The 25,739-nt window shown below is 40.7% G+C and overlaps 1 protein-coding gene across 1 annotated transcript in view; it reads right to left on the reverse strand.

The window, feature by feature from the left end:
- The window catches only part of LOC126249603 (zinc finger protein 85-like), a 79,059-nt gene extending 54,718 nt beyond the window's left edge, over positions 1 to 24,341 (reverse strand). Inside the window, exons 1-3 of the mRNA XM_049951266.1 lie at positions 24,101 to 24,341; positions 21,315 to 21,476; positions 20,988 to 21,176 (exon numbers count right to left, since the gene is read on the reverse strand). Of these exons, the coding sequence (XP_049807223.1) occupies positions 20,988 to 21,176; positions 21,315 to 21,476; positions 24,101 to 24,241 (492 nt within the window). The 5' untranslated portion in view covers positions 24,242 to 24,341. The remainder of the gene's footprint in view (positions 1 to 20,987; positions 21,177 to 21,314; positions 21,477 to 24,100) is intronic.
- Positions 24,342 to 25,739: the final 1,398 nt, after the last annotated feature.

The raw sequence follows: 25,739 nt of genomic DNA on the forward strand, positions 1-25,739 counted from the left end.
AACATTACATTTTTACCTGACAATATTGAAACTTTGCACAGAGGTATTAGAAACTGCAGTTTCCTTCCTCCCAGTTTCCACTTTCAGAAAATCAATTATCTACAACCTTCGTTATTACTCTGAAGAATGGAAGGAATGTTAGAGTTTAAGACATCATTTATGAAGAGACTGTTAGAGATGGAGCACAAGCTCAGATGGCAAAGAGTGAGGAAGGAAACCAACTAAATCCTTTTCAAAGCAAACATCTATCCTCCTAAAAGTTAGTCCAGGACTTTGATGCTCTTCACAAGTCTACATTTCTGAATACTATTATAAGCAGTGCATGACCAGAGTTTTGTATAACTTTTCCTGGGTGAAGATTCACACAATTATAGCTTTCGGCCATAAAGGCCTTTGTCAGCAGTACACACACACACACACACACACACACACACACACACACACACACAAATGCAACTTGCACACACGTCTTCAGTCTCAGAGAACTGAACCACTCTGAGACTGTGTGTGTGTGTGTGTGTGTGTGTGTGTGTGTGTGTGTGTGTGTGTACAGCTGACAAAGGCCTTTATGGCCGAAAGCTATAATTGTGTGAATCTTTTTGTTGTGCCTATCGCGACTCAGCATCTCCGCTATATGGTGAGTAGCAACTTTCCTTCTCTGGTATTGTTACATTCCATCCTGGATTTTCCATTGTTTGCTTTTTGTGGGTGAATATTTATTTGAAGCAGCAACACTTTAAACCACACTAAGAATGAAAATGGTTATTACTGAGTAAAATTACCTAAACATGATTAACCTTCACATACACAGTAGTGAATTACAGTTCAAATAGATGACAATATTTCCAACAAAGACAAAATGGCCACATAATAATGACCCTGTCAAATTTTGCACATCAACAGAAGCACAACAATTATGAAAAACAACAATATGATACAAGTAATGAAAAATTATTATCACAATTTTCCTGAACTACATTGGCATATTCCATTTTACATTTTCATAGACAAAGATCGTTAAGCACATGTCTTTTCAAACAAATCTTAAATCACATATTTCTTGATCACTTTGCTCAACAGTGTACAAGTGCTTCAGGTAAATTTCACACTTTCATAGAAAAGATAAGTAAACTCCTCATGCATAGGAAATTTTGCAATAAAAGTGAATTAAAAATAACAGAAAATGTGTACTTTATGCAAAAGATAAAATATGAACTTGCACTATAAATGTATTTTTTTGCTAACATTAGAAATGAATTATGAAGTGGTTGGTGGAAGGGACGAGAGGGCTCTGAAAATAACGAGTCCCTGAACTAGTACCCAGAGTCAAGATTGGCAATGACCTCATCTGAATGTCACGTTCTCGGACAGTCTCCCAACCTTATTTACTGGTGGTCATGTAAAGTATGCCCCTCATAACATTTAAGGACACGCAAATTTATTGAGCAGTACTTTCCATATCTTGCACTGTATATCTGATATTTCTGTGTGACACATGCAGCAGTAGATGGACTGTACTGGATAGTTCCACTGGATGCCTTGGCAGTTCCCTTGTTTTGAATATGGTGGATTTATTTTCTTCCTCAGTGCCACACAGTGCCTGTCACAATATTATTTGTCCTCTTTTTCCCAATCCATTTATGGATGTTGTATTGGAAAATTGCTGCAAGCACACTTTTGCACTCAGCCTCACATTTCATTTTACCGATATTCGTGTATGTAGTGGGGGCATAAATGTTCTTAGTATGAAATATGAAGACAGACTCCTCACATTTTTAAAGCATAAAATCTGTCTGGATGCCCTTCAAGAATGTACGATACTTCATTACATCACTGGTTCAATGGTCATCTCTCTAACTCTATGGTACCGACCAAATAAAGTTGTCACAAGCTGTACATCTTGTCTTTAAACTGAACCTTTTCTCACCGCATCCACCCTAACATGAAACCTGAAAAAGTGGAATGCTATGATTTATTGCATCCAGTGGTTTCATCACATGGAAGATCAACAGACTATTCCGAATGTTTCCCTATGGGTTTGCAACAACCCATATTGGAACATGTTCACTGATCTTCTCATAGCATTGCCAAGCTTGCATTGTGGAAGGTGCCGTATATGAGAAGTAGTTTGTGAAAACCAATATAGTATTATGTATCTGCTCAATAACTATAGTCAAAAGTAATTTCTGCACAGTTGAGCAGATAGTTAACAACAATTAAACTAAAATGTCATTGATATTTCCTGACAGACCAAAACAGTGTGCCAGACTGGACTTCAATCATTGTCTTTTGTGAGCAATACTTTTATCATTTGACACATCATGACAAGCCTCATCACCCACTTAAAGGGTTTACTTTGGCAGCACTCATCTACCAGTTTCCAATCGCAAGGAGGAGAGTCTAAGATAAAATTGGAAAGTAAGGCAGATAGATTCTGTCAGACTGAGGATGTTAAGTGGGTTGGATGGTTTGCCAAAGTAGCCCACAAAATACAAGAATATGGGGATTTAGTGCCCATCTGGCACAGCTATAATTTGTCTGGGAATTTGATAAAAGCACACACACACACTGCTGCAGAGTGAAATATCCATTTGATGCTGCTGTTATTGTATACTGTGAATCATTTACTGTGCAAAATTATCTTTTGGCAACATCAAAATATTATTCTTTCAGTGTTTATCTTTACACCATACAGTAGTTAAAAAAAATTATCTCCTATGCATCATGAAGCTCAGTTTATTCAGTATTTGCCAGTTCATATAACATAACCTGAAAAATATTGATGATTTTGTAACTGAAAGATTCATTAAGTTAATATATAATATAAAAAAGTCACAAATTTAAGATCCAGAGCAACCAACAAACTAAGCCTATGAAGCTTGTGAGCTTTTCATTATGTGTTTATCCAAAGTTCATAGAAAATGTACATCATCCCATGGATCAACAATCCAAACATTGTAGAAGGTCTTTAGAAAAAGAATCATCTGATATGACATGACTATCTTCTACATGAATAAAGGTAGAAAATAAGGGTGCCACAAGTTGGTGGTTCAAACAATTGCTGGCCGAGGTCTCCCTGGTGCAGCTAACTTGCTCATTCACTAGAGTCACACTGAGATAGTATCAAAAGCCTTTGTGTGTTATCTATTTCAACACGTGCAATACAGATTCATCTATACAGCATGATTTTCATTGAGAGTATGACACTGCACCTCCTACAACTCAATGAATCTGATGATGGTAACAGCCCTTCCAAGATACTGGTTGTTTATGTAAGGTGAAATTAACAGGTTGCTCCTTTGTGGCAGTTCGAGATGTAGTGAGCACGCAACAGTTTTGCACATAGTCCACAGAGGTCTTCCCATTGTGATATCTGAGTCAGGCATTCCTCACACATCTGTCTGGCATGTTTATGTTCAAAACTGTACAGGATGCAATTGCCACAAACCCTTTATCGTGGTGATAAAACAACATAAAGTGGAATTTTGTAGATTCATCAAGAGTATGGTGGTAGAAGGCGATAATTTCCTTTCATGTTTAATGTTCAGGGATGAGGCTACGTTCCATTTTAGTAGAAAAGAAAAGCACCAGAACATGAGACTATAGGAAACACAGCAGCTACATGCCACATTCAAGCACAACTTAGTCTCTTCCAAGTTTCATGCATTTGTGCATTTCCCAAAGGGAGAATTTAATGCTGTTCTTCTCTGTGAAAAATATGATTATGGCAATCACTCCATGGATATGTTGGATATCTGGCTTTTTCCACAATTACGAGAACATTCTGAAAAATTTCATTTGTTAACAGAATGGAGTTCTATGGCACTAGTACCTGCATGTAAGAGCATTCATTCACAATGAGCTACCATCATGATGGATCAGCCGTTCACACTGAACCACTGGCCTCCACGGTCACTTGATCTCATAGTATGTGATTCTGTTTGTGAGGGTTTTGCAAAAGACTCTGTCTATGGGCCGCCACTTCCAACAACTTTGTGTGCACTGGGAGCTTGAATAGAAACAGCAGTGAATGCAATAAATCCATTTATGACAAACTGCCTATTGGTTTCTGCCTCAGGTTCTTCACCCAATGTTTGTTTGGTGATTTTTTTGACATTTCACCAGCAAGAGTGGCTGGCATCGTTAAAGCTTTACTCTCTTCTACTGGTGGCGTACTCAAATCGAGTTTGCTGCCATGCTGCACCAAAGTCTCACGGCTTCTCTGTGGTCATTACCACTGCGATTCTCCCTTCAATGGTCATTCACTGTGAATCCAGGATCCTTTCACATTGAGGCTTTCCTCTTCCTTGTTGAAGCTACTGTCATTTTTATGGATTTCTACAGTTCCCCTGAACAATTGGCTGTGGTAGCTTCCTTCCACCACAAGAACTTTTCTGTAAGTGAATTTTATTTTGTGGTCAGACTCACACAGCAGGTACTCCGTCACGGCCAACTTCTCCACCTGTCTCAACCTAAAATGCCACTTATGTTCAGTGATTTTAGTGTTGACTGATCATCCAGTCATTCCAAAAGACTTTTTCTCATCTGCAAGGTATACGATATATTCCCAACATTGCAAGTGGGTCCCTTTTCTCTTTTGCGTATCTGAGATGTTTTTTAGTCTTCTTTGCCAGTTTTGTAGTCTTTAAGCCATGTTTGCACAGTGCAAGGTCAATTCATTCAGTCACTCTGGCAATGTAAGGCAGTATGGCTGTACCCAATATTTCTCTTTCCGATGTGCCACTTTGCCAAATGTTTGATTCCATGACACTACACCACTTCTGTAACATGTGGACTACACAAAGTTCCTCAGAATGCTTTCTAGGTATTGCATCTCTTGTCTAAGCTACTGCAGCTCACGTATTCAGCTTCTGAGCATCAAGATTGTATTAATCATGCTTCTCTTCTGACTCGGGTGGTGATTTGACAGTTTTTGGAGGTATTGGTCCATATGTGCTGGTATTCAATAAAAGCTGTGTCCCAGGTTTACACCATCCCTCATAACCAGCATGTCTAGGAATATTATCAGTGTTCTTTTAATCTACTCCAAAACTGAATGAAAATAATCAAAGTGTATTTGGCGTCATCTAATACACAACAAACAAACATCCTGAAACATTTTCAACAAATTTGAAATCCTTCATCAAACAGAGAAAGGGAGGAAAAAATGAAATTTAAATTTTCGAACTCTCCATTTTGAAACACCTTTTAATAATTTTATCTTATTTCATGTTATTAGTACTTCTTTTTACATATACACTAAGATTAGTATAGCAAAATATTAAGGGTAGTGAAGATAAATAAATAACAGCTCAAGTGAAGAAAACATGCTTCATCCATAAATATTTGGCTTTGGTACCTTCCATGAAGACGAAGTTGGAGTATCATCTGGATGTTTGTTGTGTGTCCAGTAAAGGGACAATGAGCATTTGTGAGAAGTAAATGAAAACTTTGATCCTAAATGTAACAGTAAAAAGTACTCCAAGGTTGTATGTACATGCATGTAAAAGGTATACCTTTGTAAAATCGGATGGATCTTTTGAAAACAATAGATTTGTAGTACTGTGAATAACTTAAATTTTACCACACACTTCTATCATTATTCATGCAGAAGATACAATTTACACACACACACACACACACACACACACACACAAACTCACTCTCACTCCTCTCTCTCTCTCTGCTCATATCTTCATACTGTATTAGTACTCATCATTTAAGTTGCACTTCAAATTGATTGCACTACAAAGTACTTTTTCCTATGATGGAAATATATAATTTACATGATGCAGTCTCAAGTCTTTTAGCACACAACTTACAATTTTGTGGACAACAATGTCGCTTAAAATCTTGAAGACAAAACTATTAGATTTCAGTAACTATCATTAGAGTGGAACAGTCATCAGAAGACCTTTTGATTAATCTGTTGCAAATTGGTACCTTTCAATGAACCACTGAAATTTCTTAGATTACTTGTCAACAGAAGTTTCTTCTTATTTTTCTTATGTCTTTTTCCTGCATCGGCACAGGTTTGGCATGGTTACTAATGGATTTGGCATGACGGGGTGGCCAAAAGCCCTTCCTTTTGCCTGACTTGTCAACAAAATGAAAAACATTAAAGCCAATTAGAGAAATAATTTATAGTTACACACAGATAAGCAGTAACATGAGCATAAGACATATTGCATATGAACATTCTGACTGAATGCAACAATGAGTGGTTATATGCCTACCTACTGTGATCATTAAGGCAACGGCCTTGCTGCAGTGGATACACCGGTTCCTGTGAGATCACCGAAGTTAAGCACTGTCGGGCGTGGCCGGCGCTTGGATGGGTGACCATCCAGCCGTCATGCGCTGTTGCCATTTTTTGGGGTGCACTCAGCCTCGAGATGCCAATTGAGGAGCTACTCGACCGAATAGTAGCGGCTCCGGTCAAAGAAAACCATCATAACGAGCGGGAGAGCGGTGTGCTAACCACACGCCCCTCCTATCCGCATCCTCATCTGAGGATGATACAGCGGTCGGATGGTCCCGATGGGCCACTTGTGGCCTGAAGACGGAGTGCTTTTTTTTACTGTGATCATTCAGTCAAGAATTAGATTGTTTTAGATGAGAAAGCCAAGTTATAAGGCACAAATTCCACATCAAATTGACCAAAAGTAGTACACAGTTTACTTGACTGAACTCCTAAGCATGTTGTACCACATTACATTGTAAAATGAAGTAAAATTAGGCATTTTGGCCAACTTGTGAGGGTCTTCCTTCAGGCATCACAACTGTTGGTTCCTGAGAGTGAGCTTTTCTACATATATATTGCCATACTTTTGCTGACATACTACAATTAACATCACTGTTCTAAGATAGTACAGAACTGCCTGCAGTCAAAATATAGGTCATGGGTATATGGAAGGTGATTACTCTACTGTACATGTATATGAAAAGGCAGCCAACAATGAACTGCCTCTCTGCATCCAAGGATAGTGTTTTCCTTCTGACAATCATTGTATGGGGAATGTTCTCTTGAAGTTGTTTGTTTATGCAATTACATCCATATCTTGTGGAGCTGCTCCCGGGTGAACACTGACAGCCCACTGTAGGTCAATCAAAACGTTGGTTTTTACCTTATTTCATTTGATTTTATGGTATCACACAACATTAAAGCCACAACAGTTTTATTTCACACCAGCTGCAGAAATTCTACGGATTTAGATCAGTATAAGGTTTGTTACTGATGGCACTAACAAGCATCTTCATTAAAAATTACAAATTTACAGTAAAATAATGAAGCTAAAATGTGACAAAACATAAGGAGAGTTCCTATTTTTGTCTGTGATTCATCATCCACTACAACAGGATACTGCAAAAGTACTTTAAACATTTGTCACATATACAGTGTATGGCGCAGAGAGTTGAAGCAGACAGAACTGTGAAGAAAACGGAGTCACTATTAATTCAAAGCCTAAATATCAAAGAAATAAAGCAAACATCAAAACCCATGCTACAATTACGGGTCTGTGCAATAACAGCATCTATGACATCCACTGATAAAAGCAGTCAAGCATCAATAAATACTGTCTTGGAAAAAGATCCATTAAGATTGGCAGAAGACTTTCATTCAAGAAAAAAGGCTACCGCAAAGAAACATCTGAAAAGATTCAAACAAAAATAACTGCTAGCATGCTTTCACACAAATTACTGGAACATAACAGATCTGAGAAACAAATGAAATATCAAGCTACGAATACATGTACACATTAATCAGTGTCAAAATTCTATGGCATAAGAAATCTAATCAGCAACAGGGGGAAAAAACTACGTATTTGAATAGGTGTATATTAATTAAGTAGGATGACCTATGCAAAACATAGCTGGCCTGTTAGGAGTGATAATGTATGAGTCACAAAGTATCTCACAAACTCATCAGGAGAGGCAGAACGAAATAACTGCAAGCTTTCTGAAAACCAAAATGCCTGGGTTTTGTCCAGAAACACTTACTGAAATGATGCAAAACTTGATTAGGGTGACTGGGCCAGAAGCTAATGCAGAGTTCCATTACAAGTACTCTTTCTTTGCTTCAATCACTACTTTTTAGTTGCTTATGAACTGATACACTCAATCAACTCGACAATGCTACCTAATGTAAAATTATTGATGCATTAAAAATGCTAAGGACTTTAACGATATTGTACATTATTTCCAGTCACATCAAGTACCTAAGGTCTGATCACACAACATTTTGTAACAAAGTGGGTACCTCCGTGGTCTAATGGGTGTGTTTCCCAGTGACTACTTCAGATTTTTCTGTTTGAGGACCTGTCCCTGGATGAAGTTTTAAACATTGCTCAGTCTTTTAAAGTTTCCAACACAGCAGGCCACCAAATTAAAGTGAGGGGGGCCATTGCTGTTGTTGATAGTGAACCACATTGGCGCATAACAACAGGTTCACTAAGCGAAGAGGAAGTTGATCCCGTGCATACCAGGAAACCTGGCTGCAATGGACAACCCTGATAGACACAGCAGCAGCAGCAGCAGCAACAACAGCAACAAAAGGTGTTGAGCATCATCCCACAAGAAATGCTATATTGCATCTGTTTGTCATTCTCAGGCTACCTCGGAAGAAATGGATGTTGACATTTATTATATTTCATCATTGTCCGCAGGTCAGAATAAGCTCTTTCTCAAATAAACAATTGTCACTGCAAGTGGACACCTGAGTGACTGTTTTGCTCCTAAACTTTCAAAGATACACATGGCTGGGCTCCTCATCATTGGTCCCCATCAAACACTGCCTGGGAACCTACAATAAACAATATATTCCTGTTTTTGATTAATTTACTGCCACCACACTAATAAAGCTGTAGTCCAGCCTCTCATGATCTATTTGGTTATTAATGATACTCATACTGAGAATTTGTTTGTGTCAGACACTTCTGTTGCTTTTGAATTTTCTATTACTGACACTGGCCCTCTTGTATTGGATTAGATTCCTTATCAAGACCTAGATTCATTGTGTTCTGAACTTTTGGATTTGTTTTCTGAGGGTTTAGGTTATGTAAAACTACTCCTCAAGACATATCACACACAAACTTTCTGCTCGGCAAGTTTGTGTGTGTGTGTGTGTGTGTGTGTGTGTGTGTGTGTGTGTGTGTGTGTGCGCGGTTATACCTCTCTCCCCTTATGCGAACAAGTTAAATCCAAATTGGATTGACCAACGGATTTTAACTAGTGAGCAGACTACGTCATTAGTGACTGTCAAAAATCCGTCAGGTCAGCTCTGATTTTGTGGCGACTTTAAAGTTACCATAAAAGCACAGTCTGTTACTGATACATACACCCTGCCTCACACTCACAAATTACTTCGAAAGTTGGCCGGGTGCCACTTCTTTTATAAAACCGACTTAGCTGAGGCCTCCCTGCAGGTTCCATTAGATGATGTATCAAAGCAATTGCTTGTCATGAAGACACCTTCTGGTCTTTATCAATATCAATGTTTAATGTTTGGGGTGGTTAATGACCCGGCTTTTCCCCAAAGTTTTTTGGAGTAACTCACAGTTCCTAGTTCCATCAGCTATCTTGATGATAATGTAGTAACAGGTGCTATGACAGAAGAACACTTACGTAACCTCCATTCTTTCTTCACAACTTTGCAAACTGCAAGCATTAAATGTAATCTTATGAAGTTACAATTTTTTATTGTGTATCTCGCTCATAACTTTCCAGGCAGGGTGTTCAACCTGGAACAGCATGTTACTGCTATTTTTGCTCTGCTTCATCTAACCAATTTGCGGGAACTACAGTTATTCCTTGGTAAAACTGCATACTATCAGAGGTTTCTTCTGGGTGCAGCCACTCTGGTTCACATTCTGCACCAGTTACTTCATAAAAACGTTCCTTTCAAGTGGTCGCCGGCCTGCGAAATCATGTTTGTGCATCATAAAAACAAATTACGCTCTCTTGCGGCCTTCCAACTTGGTAAACATTTAGTATTGGCCACAGATGCATCCCAGTATGGGGTAGGGTTGGTTCTGGTCCATCATCATGTGGATGGCTCTGAGCAACCTAACGCTTTTGCATCCAAAATGCTCAATGCAGCACAGCAGCATTATTCTGTCCTGGCTGCCCATGGGGGCAAAATTTGTGGTATGATCAGCTTGAACTGTTGTGCCTTTTTCAAGTTTCCTTTTATTGTTCATTGTCCATCTTTCATAGCAGATGCGACTGTCAAGGTGCTGTCAGCCATGTTTCCTATCGAAGGCCTACCTTGTACAGTTGTTTCTTCCTTCCAAGATTTGTGCTCACACAATGACATCCAGTGGTGAGGCAGAACATCTTGTGTGGACTTACAAACCACAAATGTGCAAATATGTCACAGACTTTCCAATGGAAGAGGCCCTTATGTCCTTGTCACTTCTTACAGAATGACTTCAATTGGGGACAAGAACCCGACTGAACTCTTGCACTGTCAGCAGCCACGTGCACTGCATTTCCTGGTACCAGACAGGCATTTTGAGGTGGTACAGACATCTTCAGCAGCTTGCACCCAGAACTCAGGTCTGGGCCCCAAAGGTTTGGACGACACCCGCATTGGAAGACAGGTGTAACCCACAGACAGCAAGAGTGCTGTGTGTTCGTAGTGCATACCTGTGACCTCAGGTGAGTGCTAAAATCTTTCTGTGTACTCCTACGCTGGCACCTCTTCCACTGGCATAGGCACTTGCTATGGGCAGCACACCACCTTGCCATGCCAGCCCACCCTCCCAGCATGGTCTCCGGCTGCTCTCCCAGTGGTCTGGTCCCACAAGGGCGATGCCTCTTGGCCTCTCAACACACTTACAGTGCCTTCTTTCATGGGGGAGGAGGGACTGGGGGAGAATGCCAGGCCCCTCCTACCTGAGGCCAGTGTCTCTTACATTAGAGCAGGCATACCCTACACTGATGCTGGCACCTGCCACCATTACCTTTAGACACTGCGGTTCCCCGGCCCATGGCACCTACAGGTAACATAGCTGCTGGTAAACCTTTCAGGATGTGAGGTTGTGGTCCAAGGAACTCTTCCATTCCTGATGTTTCGTCCAGGACTGTGCTGCACATCTTCAGAGACGCTCTTCCTTTGAGTCTTGCCGACTGACTGGTCGGACATTTGAGAGCGACATATATACTGAAGTAACACGTGATGAGCAGAGAGAATCCTTGTCAAAGATAAAACATAACTATCAATTGTCATTTTGACAAAGATAAAATTGTCTAGCGATTCTGCAGAGCTACTGTCCAGATGCCGCCAGCACATTTGTTTAAGCTGCCGAATATGAGGCAGCCAAGTCAACTGGGTATCGAAAACCAATCCCAAAAACCGATGTGTCTCCACCACAGCAAGAGGTTCGCCGTCAAGATAAAGCCGTGGTTCAGGGTGAACTGTGCGACACTGGCAGAAATGCATAACGCAGGTCTTAGCAGCCGAAAACTGGAAGCCATGTTTACAGCCCTAGACTGCACAGCCATTACAGCCCTAGACTGCACCTTGTGGATAGCGCCCTGCAGCTGCCGTTCTGCAGCTGCAATGTCAGTGGAGCTATAGTATGGGCAGAAGTAATCAGCATACAAGGAAGCTGATCAAGACGTTCCCACCGCTGCAGCGAGCCCATTAATTGCAACTAAACAGAGGCAGACACTCAAAACAGATCCTTGAGGGACCCCATTCTCCTGAACTCGGGAGGAACTATGGGAGGCTGCAACTTGCACGTGTAATGAACGAAGCGACAGAAAATTTTGAATGAAAATCAGGAGCGGGCCCTGAAGACCCCACCCATGAAGCATGGTGAGGATGTGATGTCATCAAGTCGCGTACGCCTTCCACATGTCAAAAAAGATGGCAACCAGATGCTGAGGGCGGGCAAAGGCCGTACGGATGGCAGACTCCAGGAAGACCAGATTATCGGTGGCAGAGCGTCCCTTACGAAACCCACTCTGAGACGGAGCCACAAGGCCCTCAGAATCAAGTAGCCAACTCAGCCTCCGGCTCACCATGCGTTCGAGCAACTTGCAAAGAATGTTGGGAAGGCTAATGGGACAGTACCTGTCCACCTCCAGTGGGTTCTTGCCAAGTTTCAACACGGCGATTACAATGCTTTCCCGCCATTGCGATGGGAACTCACTCTCAACCCAATTATAGTTGAAAAGGTCTAGGAGGTGTCACTGGCAGTCCACCGAGAGGTGTTTGAGCATCTGACAGTGGATGCGATCTGGCCCAGGAGCCATATCAGGGCAAGCGGCTAGGGCACTTTGGAATTCCCACTCACTGCACGGAGCATTGTACGATTCAGGGTGGCACATGTGAAATGAAAGGCTCCTACGTTCCCACCGCTCTTTCAGGGAGCGGAAGGCCAGTGGGTAATTCGCAGGAGCGGCACTCTGAGCAAACTGCTCCGCTAAGCAGTTTGCAATTGTGTCGGAGGTCAGTACAGACTGCTCCATTCAGTGAAACCGCAGGTACACTGACGGGGGTCCGATAGCCATAGAGTTGCCTAATCTTGGCCCAAACCTGTGATGGAGAGGTACGGAAGCCAATGGTGGAGATGATACCTTTCCCAGCACTCCTGCTAGCATCGACAAATGAGGCGGCGGGCTCGTGCGCAGAGCCGTTTGAAGGCAATGAGGTGTTCCAATGAGGGATGCCACTTGTGATGCTGGAGGGCCCGCCTGTGATCTCTAATCGCCTCAGCAATCTCGGGTGAACACTAAGGCACAGTCCTCTGCCGAGGGGACTCAGAAGAACAGGGAATTGCAGATTCTACGGCAGTAACGATGCCGGTGGTGACCGAGTGAACCACAGCACCAATGGCGTCATTGGAAAGAGGCTCAATAGTGGCAATGGAGGTGAACAAGTTCCAGTCAGCCTTATTCATAGCCCATCTGTGGGGGCGCCCAGAAGAGTGACGCTGTGGCAGTGACAGAAAGATCGGAATGTGGTCACTACCACACAAGTAGTCATGCACACTCCATTGGACAGATGGTAATAGGCTAGGGCTGCAGATCAAAAGGTCGTGGGCTGAGTACGTGCCAGGGGCTAAACTGAAATGTGTGAAGGCACCATTATTTAAAAGAGAAAGGTCAAGCTGTGACAACACTTGCTCAACGGTGCTGCCTCGACCTGTTGCCACTGATCCACCCCACAGAGGGTTATGGGCGTTGAAGTCGCCCAGTAACAGAAAAGGTGGCGGCAATTGGGCTATCAGCGCAGCCAGGACATGCTGCGGGACATCACCATCCGGTGGAAGATAAAGACTGCAGACAGTAACAGACTGAGGCGTCCACACCTGAACAGCGACAGCCTCTAAAGGTGTTTGTAGAGGGACACACTCGCTGTATAGAGAGTGAAGGACGTAGATGCAGACGCCACCAGATACCCTCTCATAAGCTGCCCGGTTCTTACAATAACCCTGATAGCCATGGAGAGCAGGGGTTCGCATTGCTGGAAACCAAGTTTCCTGAAGAGCAATGCAGAAGAAAGGGTGAAGGCTGAGAAGTTGAAGGAGCTCAGCAAGATGATGGAAAAAACCCCTGCAGTTCCACTGGTGGATGACATTGTCCATGGCCGAGAAAGGCGTGAAGGGACAGAGGAGCAGCTTACGCTGCTGGGTCACCTGCTGCAACCAGATCTAGGTCCTCAGCAGACGCCAGAATCTCCACCTCATCCTCAGACGCAGAGCTTGTAGGTAGCGGTGGAGTGGGTGCCACCACAATTTCCTTGGTCTTAGGGGTCTTCGATTGCGATTTCTCGCACTGTTCCTTTGGTTGCCCTAGCTGGGAGGGCTTCTTTGATTTAGTCTCCGGGACTGAAGAGGATCACGAAGCACTACGATCAGTGACCTGTGGCTTCTTCAGCCACTGGCAGGTGTCTGTCGTGCTGCTGGTTGGAACCGGGGAAGGGAGTGACCCAAGGGATCCCCTCCTAGTGAGAGAAGCCGAAGAAGACTTACGCCTCTCTGGCTTAGAAGTGGGGACTGGTGTCCCCGATGGTGGTGGTGGTGGTGGTGGTGGTGGTGGTGGTGGTGGTGGTGGTGGTGGTGGTGGTGGGGGGGGGGGGGAGCTGCTCCCGAGGTAGGTGGTGTGGGAGCAACAGGGAGGGAAGCGCCCCCCACGATCAACCAACAGGGTTCATGGCGGCCCCACCACAACGGACTAGCTACCATGCTGGATATTAGGTGCAAGGAAGTCCATGGCCGTCATCTCCGCAGATAGCAACAGTGCACAGAGCATGGTGGAAATCGCACCCAGGAATGTATCCTTGCCCAAGAGATGGAGAACGAGTGGGACTGCATTGCGACGACAAGAAAGCCGGCTAAAGGTCTCAATGCACGACGGACACTATGCACCATTTAAGGCGCCCTTCCCCAATTGGCTTGTTCTTCAGAAGAATTTTGAAATATAGAGGTCAAACCCTACAGGGGACCGTCACATAAAGGCCAAAAAGTGTGAGACCCCTGTTAGTCGCCTCTTACGACAGGCAGGAATACCGCGGGCCTATTCTTACCCCCAAACCTGCAGGGGGGCCCCTCCAAAGGAAGGAGTGTTGTATCCTGCACATTACTACACCTCCATCACTACTACCACAGTGCGGTCACACATTTGAGTATTGCACTATTTGGCTGCTCCAGACCCTAACCAGAGCCATCGACTGGGTATGGCGCCTCAACCACCTGCAGCCCCTGGTGGGCAAATGCTCTTTATATTGCCACACACTGGCTCCGGCCGGCAGTCTTGTACATGTCGCTAATTTGTACTGTTCTATTTAAGTTCATGCTGTCACACTGTTGTTTCTCAGTGCCATATGTTTTATTGTGTTGGGAGATATTGTCCATCCTGCATTGTGTGCAATTTCATCCCTTTCTGTTTCTACTATTACTTTTGTTAATGTCTCTTATGGACCTCTTACTTCTAACAAAAGAGGTACATAAAAATATTTTCTTTGATATGAGTGACTGGCAAGTCTAGTTTGATGGTACGCATTTCAAAGCTGATAAACAGACACACCTCTTCGGCATCCACTTTAATTTACTGTCTGCCCCTCCTCCTCCACATTTTTTCATGTTTTTCACTGGCGAGCGCAATGAGAAAATTGTCAGTATGGTAACAAAAGTCTGAATTTTTATGTGAAAAATGCACCTCTCACTCAGTGTAATCCTCTTATTGTTAAACAGACTTTGCACAATATTTTTCCATTGAGCTGAAGAGCAATTCTGGACACACTGTAAAATACTCCTCTTTTATAGGTTGCATAACTTCTTCAATGGACTGAAAATAATATCCAGCTACAAATTTCTTCAGGTGTCAGTGTAGGTGGAAGTGCCAAATCTCAAACCGAGAGTATGTCTCAACAGTTCCTAATACAAACACCTACTTTCCGTTGTCAAAGCACCTGTCTGAGCAAATGTATTTTCCTTCTCCCCCTTCCATTATTTTTCAATTCGGGTATTCCTTTACATATATTTTTTCTTTCATATTGTTAATTCAAAATACTTCAATAGTATTTACTAGTTATTGTTTTACTCATTGCAGTAAGAAGATATACTTTTGTATCTAAGAAACATTGGCTTTTTTTGGTGCAGGGCCAATCAGCTTCCACCCACAGCTCTGATTTTCATTTCATTTCTGGTGTAAAATGGTAGACCTGTGTCTCACCCATAGCACTGATCAGTGTACTGCATCAGCTGGATCCTTCTTCAAGAAAGCCAAGCATTACTGAGAAATTCATTTCCATACTTGCATTTGTTCAGCAAAGTCACTTCCCTCTTGCACTGAGCTTTCAACTAAAATGTACTACACTCTCTTCTTCTGACTGCCTGTGATTCAGCTATTTTAACACCTTTAATCACCAAATGGTCACTCACATATTGCATACTTCACCAGTACCTTCGTTTTTGGTTAGCGTTTTGGAAATTCCTTCACAAGGATCAAGAATAGAAAGTATTTCTTAAATAGTGAAAATGATGGAGCAGGCTCCTTACAAACCATTATCAAATTCAATAGGTGGTGATTATCCAAAACAAAGCATTTCTGAGGGCACAGTTTTCAGGTTTATCCATTTGAATAAAACACACAAAATACAACTACTTTATAAAGCAACATAAGCAAAAATATTCCTGCTAATCCGGTTGAGGTTTCACTTACATTACTGTGCCTCATGAATCCCATCACACCGATACGAGGCCGCAAATCTGTCATCATCCAGGGGAACATTTCATTGTCACCTGTACTACAGGATGGGGCCAAGTGAGCAGCGGCTCCATTATGCTCTGGGGAACATTCACAAGATCATCCATAGGTCTAGTGGAGCTTGTGCAAGGCACCATGACGGCCAGGGAGTTTCACACACTGGCTGCAGACCATGTACACCCCTTCATGACAATCATGTTTCCTGATGGTAGTGGCACTTTTCAACAAGATAATGCTCCAAGTCACAAGGACAGGAGTGTGATGGAGTGGTTCGAGGAACACAGTGGCGAGTTCCAATTGATATACAGGACCCCCAACTCGCGAGATCTGAACCTGATCTAATACATTTGGGGATGTGATTGAATACGTCATCAAAGCTCATCAACACGCCTCCCCAGAATTTACAGTAATTAGGTGACTTGTATCTACAGATGTGGTGCCAACACCCTCCAATGGTCTACCAATGTCTCACCACTTCCGCGTCATTATGCGTCGCCACTGTTGTCCGTACCAAAGGTGGACATACTGTCCATTAGGTGCTCGCTGATCAGTGCACAATGAAGTGATGAAACAAACGGGATACTGATGTGCTAATATAAAAATGGTGGTAGTATTACGTACAACAAGGTATAAAAGGGCAGTGCATTGGTGGAGCTGGCATTTGTATTCAGGTGATCCATGTGAAAAGGTTTCCGACATGATTATGATTGCACAATGGGAAAAGACTTTGAACGCGGAATGGTAGTTGGAGCTAGACACATGGGGCATAGCATTTTGAAAATCATTAAGGAAGACAATATTCTGAGGTCCACAATATCAGGAGCGTGCCGAGAACACCAAATTTCAGGCACTACCTCTCACCACAGACAATGTAGTGGCTAATGGGTTTAACTTAATGACCAAGAGCTGCGGAGCTTGCATAGAAATTGTCAGTGCTAAGACACAAGCAACACTGCATGAAATAACTGCAGAAATCAATATCATAAAAATGAATCCATTATGGCAGTGTGGCGAAATCTGGCATCAATGGGCTATGGCAGCAGACAACTGGCACGAGCGCCCTTGCTAACAGTATGACATTGCTTACAGCAACTCTCCTGGGCTCGTGACCATATCAGTTGGACCCTTCACTGGAAAGCTGTGGCCTGCTCAGATGAGTCCCTATCTCAGTTGGTAAGAGCTGATGGTAGGATTCGAGTGTGGCGCAGACCTCATGAAGCCATGGACCCAAGTTGTCAACCAGGCACTGAGTCAAGCTGTTGGTGGTTCCATACTGGTGTGAGCTGTGTTTACATGGAATGGACTGGGTCCTGTGATATCACTGAATCACGCATTGACTGGTAATGGTTGACTGGAAATCACTATGTTTGGCTGCTTGGAGAGCATTTACAGCCAAACAACAATGGAATCTTTATGAAACACTATGTGCCATATCACTGGGACACAATTGTGCGTACTGGTTTGAACAACATTCTGGACAATTTGGGTGAATGATTTTGCCACCCACACACCCAACATGAATCCCTTGAACATTTATGGGACATAATCAAGAGGTCAGTTCATGCACAAAATCCTGCACCAACAACACTTCTGCAGTTACAGACGGCTATAGAAGCAGCATGGATCAGTATTTCTGCTGGGTCTTCCCACGACTTTTTGAGTCCTTGCCACATCGAATTGCTGCACTATGCCACGCAAAAGGAGATCTGACACAATATGAGGAGGTATCCCAAGACTTTTCTCACCTCAGCATTTAAGCTTCTAGAATCTCCAATATCAGGACACTGACTCTCCTTCCACTCAGCATGTTTGCCACTGCTTGGTGCCCATTCCCTACTATGCTAATGTGCTACTATTGATTTGAATGTATTATCACAATGAAATTTTGAGGCAATTTCTTCACTTCCAATGCAGTGTATGCTATGATACAACAAAACTAAACTTTAAAAATATGGTGTTTTGAACACAAAGTCTGAAGTATAATAACCACAATGCTACACACTTCATTACCCTTGAGTTTATAAAGTATTTAGTATTCATTACTAATCTTTTTCTCGCCAATCATGTGCCAGAAAATACGTAAATGAAAACCAGAAGTAGCACAAAATTCGTAAAGAATGCAGCAAATGTTGCACTGCATCCCAGATTTTATAGGAAACAGAAAATGTTTAATAAAATTGTGATGTCAGTGTAAGAGGGGATAACATTAGTGTAAGAGGATAGAAAAATCATGGTCAAATTTAAAATTGTTTATCAGCTGAAAGAAACCATAAATCTGCTTTAGAAAAATCATGGTCAAATTTAAAATTGTTCATCAGCTAAAAGAAACCATAAATCTGCAGTAAACTACAACTACATAATTTTTCTCTGTAACTGAACACAAAACAATCTTTACCTGCTAAACGTTAGTTGCCACGGGAAGAGCCAAGCATACCATGTCATTAAAGTGACATCTAATTAAGATTCAAATTTGGGAAAGGAGCCCAACACTTGTCTTGTGTAGCATGTATATTTGACATATGTGATGGCATTCACATTTAAGAGCACACTACAATAATTATTGAAAAATAATGCCAAATCATGCTAAATACTTGCCCATGTGGTTGCTTAATTCTGGAGATCAAAACATGACAGCATACATCCCACATCACAAACCAACCAAAATTACTGCTACAGGCTTGTGCACTGCTGTGCCATTAAAGTGTTTTACATCACAAGTGCAGCCTGTGGTGTGATGTGAGACATAAATAACTAAAACAGGAACTCTACATAAGCTCTTGGCAACAATTAAAGACACTTTGTACAAAATACTCTGAAAATCTACAATCTTTAATAAATAAATTATTGTTCATATTACACAACATGACACGAATACTCGGTACAGAAAACAAAGGGTCATAACATAATTTTAACTTCCAAATTACAGCTCCTTCTCAAACCCAAAGACTGTAACAGGACGGCGCAGTGTCTTGTTTTCGCAATTTTAAGGTGAAGTAACATATCTATTACAGTCAACTTGCTTCGCCTCCTATTTTAAGATTAATTTTAAGACAAAGTAACATATCTATTACAGTCAACTTGCAGCACCTCCCTTTCACTACCATACAGCTCTCACCCTGTTACACAATGTATTCCTTGACACCTGATTTATCTCTACTATACATCACATGATAACTGTATGAAAACAGTGGTCATTAGTTACATTAGGTGCTCGTTCTGTTCTGTTTCTCACTGACCAATGGAGCTGTCAGAAGAGTGACGCATTACTGATTGATTTCAGTATTTATGAGCAGTTAGTATAGAGAGAATATTTCGTACATTCCACAAAGGGATGTAATGACCAATGACAGTGGGCCCTCGAAATGAAGCACTTTTTTTGTTTTTGACAGACAAGGCTACAAAAATAATTATATGTGGTTTTATTACAGAGTTCAGAATATATTAGTCTGGAGTGGTTATGCAAAAGTATGGCTAAAATTAGGAGAATGACAGGGTTGGAAACTGAAATGCAGATTTAATTGAGTATGTGATCTGTGCTATATTATTCTGACACTTTCTGGGATTTTATACATCACAAAATATTCTCAGCACGCAGCTTATTAAATCTGGAGTCAGCAGCTGAATAGTCACATGTTGAAAGAATTTACCTATAGTACGTAACACACAATAGGGATATGGGAAATATTTACTATCAGGCATAGCTTTAATCTAAGAGATTGTATCCCTTCAGTTCCCCCTCTTTGCTATAGTTTTCTCAGTATTCTAACTGTTCCACTTTCATTCCATGAACTATGACAGTCAATCCATTATCTGGTCACTCTGAATGTTAACATAAGCCATTCTTGAAGGTGTCATAAATCCCCTGACAGTGAATCACAAACTGGCAGCCTCCTCCCCTTTAAACACCAAATTTTTATCTCATAAAACTGTCTATGTTGAAGCTTTTTTCCTCCACCAACCCAGTGCAAATCCTACTAGAGATTATATGCTGTCACTGCTGTTTGACATGAATTACACTAACTGGTTTCACTACAATATTGATTCAGTCGTACAAAGATCACGCATGAAGCCTTATCCAGATTTTTTTTTAAAATTAAAACCACATAGACTTCCCCCATAACTGATTTTAATTGAAATATGTGATTATAATAATATATGTAACTGGATGTAACTGGCAAGAAAGAAAGTGCTGAGAATGTCTTAGTTTTGCTATTTTATTTTACTTACAATTTTTGATTCAGTTGTATCAGTTTTCAGAGAGAGCCCTGCAAAACACACACAATGTTCTGTGTTGACATTTCCTTTCGAGTCTGTATGTTCCACTGCTTTCACTAAAGAGTTCATAGCTGGATATATCTTAAATACAAACTGCTACAAATAAGAGTGAGGTAGGAAACATGCACTGCCGAAACAGAAGCAACTATCTCCAGTCACTGATATCTACACATTCAGAACTTTAATGACCAGGAACATCATTCTTGATACCACGTACAGGAAATGTGTACTAATAAGGATCTTCCCTTTAAACATGAACAATGAAGTTGACTTCAGGACATCAAAAGTCTGTATTCATGCATAGAAGCTTACTCACAGAATCACAATTTCCACAACACTATTTTCATCACACAGCATTATTAGTTTCCACTCATCTCTTCTTAAACATGTATGTTCCTATAAATTACTGAGACTGCTTGTGTATGTTTTCTGTTACATTAAATTAATAAAGAATTTTTAGCTTGATATGGCAGACAAATGTATGGTAAAAGTACCTGCATCTGGCATTTGTACTGTTGAACTCGTGTCCCATCAGCATCACTAACAATCTGAATACTTGCAGCCTGAACTAAGCTGTTCAGGCCATCTGTGGATGCAGTCACACTGGATTTGTGGTGATGTTTTGCTAGACTATCATTGTCAGCTGTCTTTTTTTTGGCTGAGCTTTCATCTTTGACATACACCTACAGTAAAATACATTGAGAGGTTGGTAATTTAAGAGCTTTTATATACATATACAAAAAGAAGTGCACAGGTCAGCACAAACATGACATATGCTGATGAATTGTTGTATAATGTGTCACTGACAATAGCAATCATACCTTTCCTTCTCTTGTAAAATCATCAGAGTAACGAAGTGAGGTAAAGTAACTTTCCAGCATTGCTTCTGCATTAACACAAGATTCACGGAAATCATAAAAACTTTCAAGCTTCTCCACACAGTGGTTGCATATTATTTTAGGCAGCGAATCATCTTCACACACCTGCAGAAAAAAATTAATTATTATTATTATCAAAAGATAACAAGTACAGAAAAAAAGCTCACTGGAGATTTACAGTCATCATAGATACATGCTCTGTAGTGGCGATGGACTTTCTTCACTGTATTCGACTTCCAGACTTTCACACACAACAAATCTCTCTCTCTCTCTCTCTCTCCAGACAGCACCATAATATAAAGTGAGTGTGTTATAAGTCAGAGGTGAATGTTAACAGTATCCCAAAGGGAATATAAAAATACAAAATGGGCAGAAATGTTTGTTATTGTGTTTGCAATTTCTTATAACACTTATCACTTCTTTGCAACAAATAGGTTTAAAATCACCAGTGTATATATTTGTTCAGTTAAGTGCATTACATGTTGCAATGTAACCAAAACTAAACTTTATTTAATACTATTTTACAGCAAAACAAAGCACTGATGGCCCATTAGATGCAACACCACCACCACCCGAAACAAATGTTACAAAATATGATTTATAAGTATGTAAACATACAACATATTTTTGAAATGAATAATTTTTGCACAGTGTATAAAAGATGACTACTTCATAACAACAATTTCCTGTAAGGTTATGTGTTTCATTAAGAATGTTTTCTTGGTAGAACATGAAACACTACAGCCTATTTATTTGCTATTATTAATGGCACCAAGCCCACCGTTTGAGATGAAATGAAATGATCGCATTGATCATATGGCTTTACAGGCCGGGAGACCCCATCTGGGGTTGTTCAGTTGCCTAGTGCAAGTGTATTTATATGTTGCCACTTTGGTGACTTGCCTGTCGGTGATGATGAAATGACAGTTAGGATAGGAAAACACCCTGTCCCCAAGTGCATAAAATCCTTGACCCGGCCAGGTATAGAACTAGGGCTCCGTGCATGGCAGTCAGCTGCACTGACCATTCAGCTATGGTGGGGGACTGTTTCATTATAAAATCTATAATTTTTTACAGGATACGAAGGACTCTACTCGCATGTCATACAGCTTTACTAATTAACACCACGTTAAAAACACTGATTCCAATAAGACAGAAAAGCATTACACTTTTGTTGTCTTCGGGAGTTCAGAAAGTTCCAAACAGCTTTGGAATATGAGCACCACATAAAATTTCACATATACAGATACTCTCGTTCAGTTCAACAACCAGCTCTAACAGCTCTGTGCTGAAGTCTGTAACTACTTTGGTCAGTAAATAATCCATCTACCTTTAGGTACAAGCTTTGTACATGTGGTACACCACCAAAATCTTTAAAATGGCAAATTTAACAAAACATAATGAAAGCCACCATGACCACAAAATAAGATACAGAAAACCACTGATCTGTAACATGCACTAAGTTGAGAGTTATTCATGGTTGTCAAGGGGAGGGGACGTGTTGAGTGTTGTTCATTGTTTGCCCTACAAAGTATTTCATTTTTACTGTGTGATGATGTGAGAATGAAACAGAATAATACAGTTGTAACAATAGAGAATTGCGTAATGCAAACATACATATAATTGAAAATCCAGGATGGAGCAATGACAATATTATGAAAAGGATAGCTGCTACACACCATATAGCGGACAGAGGCACAGCAAAAAGACTGTCATTTTTTTCGACAAATGTAATTTAAAGTAAATGGCCTGTATGAAGAAATCAGAACATAACTAAGAAAAGCTAGTTAATACATGATAAACCCTTTTTATTCACAGCAGTGTGAAAGATATACACTCAGACAGATAATCAGAGAAATTAGAAAGACAGATAATCAAAAATAGGGTTGCTCAATTTTAGTCTCTGAAACCTATAAATCATTTGAGGTTATTAAAGTGTTTCATAGAGTATTCACAGCAAATAACAGAAGATTCAGCATTAAGCACGAATAATGCAGAAACACTCTTAAGTACTATTATCTGTAATATGTAACACTTGCTTATGTAAATGCACTGACAGTGATATTTCACCTATAAAATGTTTGTCATTTGGTCACTGTGCATCATAACTAAAGACGTAATTATCACTGAAACAATAACACAAATTGCCTGTTTACATGCTGATATCAACAACATTTAAATGACTATTTACATCTTTAATGACACACATGACACGCAGTTATTTCTTATATTCCAGCAAAATTAAATTGACACTTCCTACTACAGCTTTGCAGCACTGATGGAACATTTATTTATGAATTGCCATAATGTTTCTTTTGAAAACTGTAGATTATTTATAATTTCCGACAGTTTGTATATCTTGTAAATCACTAAACATGTGATCACAAGCAAGGAAAGAGTGAGATACTGAAGTGCTTGAACATGTCAACATTACAATAAATGCATGCACTTCATCTGTCTTCTAAAGAATCAGAATCAACTATCTATCGATCTAGTGAGTTATTTCGAAAACTTGGACGATGAATATCAATTCTGGCAGTAGTCGACACACATGTTTGCTACAGAATCTGTCTCACTGATATGCAGTATTTTTCCTAGTGACAGTATGTAGTCTCCAATCGGTTCACCAATATTCATATACCATGAAGCCTTTTGACGTTCAATGCAGAAGTCGCACAGTGACAAACATCAATGAAATTCGACAGCCAGTAATTTTTATCATCACTCACCTGAACGGGTAAGCAAATCTGAATTTTTGTGGGGAGCTGTCTCCTGCGTCCTTCTTCTCGGAAAATATGCATTTTTGTTCCCTCACTTGACGTACATAGCCGACACAGTTCGTAATAGTTTACCCTCCTATACCCTGCCATGACAACAACAAATTTATTTCGTTTTGTTTCTTATACACGTCAACAATTATTCAAACGAACGACAACACAAACTACTATCAAAATAAATGCACACTGCTGCTCCCAGTTTCTTACTCTTAATAGTTGTTACTTTATCGACCTTGTGAATCGATATATCGCATGACATGTGGCGAACGCGACCAAGCGTCGATGTTGTTTTCGCGGCATAAATGAATGCCACGGGAATGCAGAGTCTGTTGCGTTTTGTGTAAAATTGCTGCGCAAGTCCAAACTATTGTAGAAACTTCATGAGTGCAAGATTGTTTTTAACGTGTTCACTTTAGGATATGCGACTACAAAGCTAACTCTTCTATATTTAACACTGTCATGTCTCAGTGGCCGACTAAGCCCGGCGGAGGCCCGGAGCGGTATAACTAAATGAACCCCTGGCCTGCTTAGAAACTGATGTATTTGTGGTGCACATTTTGTAAAAGATAAATATTGTAGATGTAATGCCCAACAAAAAATCCACTATTTATAGTGTGTGTACACTAGGCTCTAGTAATTGTAATACGCAAACTTAAAGATGTAGGTGAGAAACTTAGAATACGAATCATCATTTAGCACAGCAACCATCTCGAAAAGTGTTAAGAAATAATAAGGAACAGAAAAAGAAAATTACCTTTAATTATAAATATCTAGAAACAACCTTCTACAATTATAATATCAGTTAGTTTCGTAACTTAAGTACATGATAGTTGTACTTCTTAATAACGTCATTAAATCTATTTCATTTGAAAGTTTTTTTTTCAATTATTAAAATGGAGAGTTTGGCTGGTTGTCCTTGTTCATGTGCCTTAGACAAGTATTTTCCGAGCAACGTCCTAAGGGATGGGAAAGACCCGCAGTGGTTTAATAGCCGTGTCAGAAAACCTGCTACGTAAACAAAGAGAGCTTCATTACAGGTTCAAGAGAAGTCAGAAACTAGCTGACGAACGAACACTGAATGAAGCGAAAATGAGTGTATGGAGAGCTATGAGACAAGCATTCAAGGAATCTGAAAGTAAAATTTTGTCAACCGCTGTGACTATAAACCCGAGAGGCTTTTGGTCTTACGTAAAATCAGCAAGCGGGTCGAAATCATATATTCAGTCACTCACCGATCATACTGGCATCGAAACAGAAGACAACAAAGAGGAGGCCTAAATACTGAATTTGGGCTTCCGAAATTGCTGCAAAAAATTTGTTGAAATGTCACTGATTTTCTTCCACTTTTCAAGATTTTCATCCTAAGAACCACATAAGTACGAAACTTACATGACTATAAAGAATGTCAATAGATGGTATGTTTTTGGATAATCTATATAGTGGCGTTAGAGATCCCGTGATGGATTTAGCTAAATAGGCACCAAACATGAACATTCCATATTGAGATAGATAATATCCAGTAGATCAATTCTTAATATGTTTGCATTGTGATCTTAACACTTCCTTCGGAAAAAAACTGGTCAACATTAAG

The sequence above is a fragment of the Schistocerca nitens genome, chromosome 3 (genome assembly GCF_023898315.1).
Source record: "Schistocerca nitens isolate TAMUIC-IGC-003100 chromosome 3, iqSchNite1.1, whole genome shotgun sequence".
Taxonomy (NCBI): Eukaryota; Metazoa; Arthropoda; class Insecta; order Orthoptera; family Acrididae; genus Schistocerca; species Schistocerca nitens.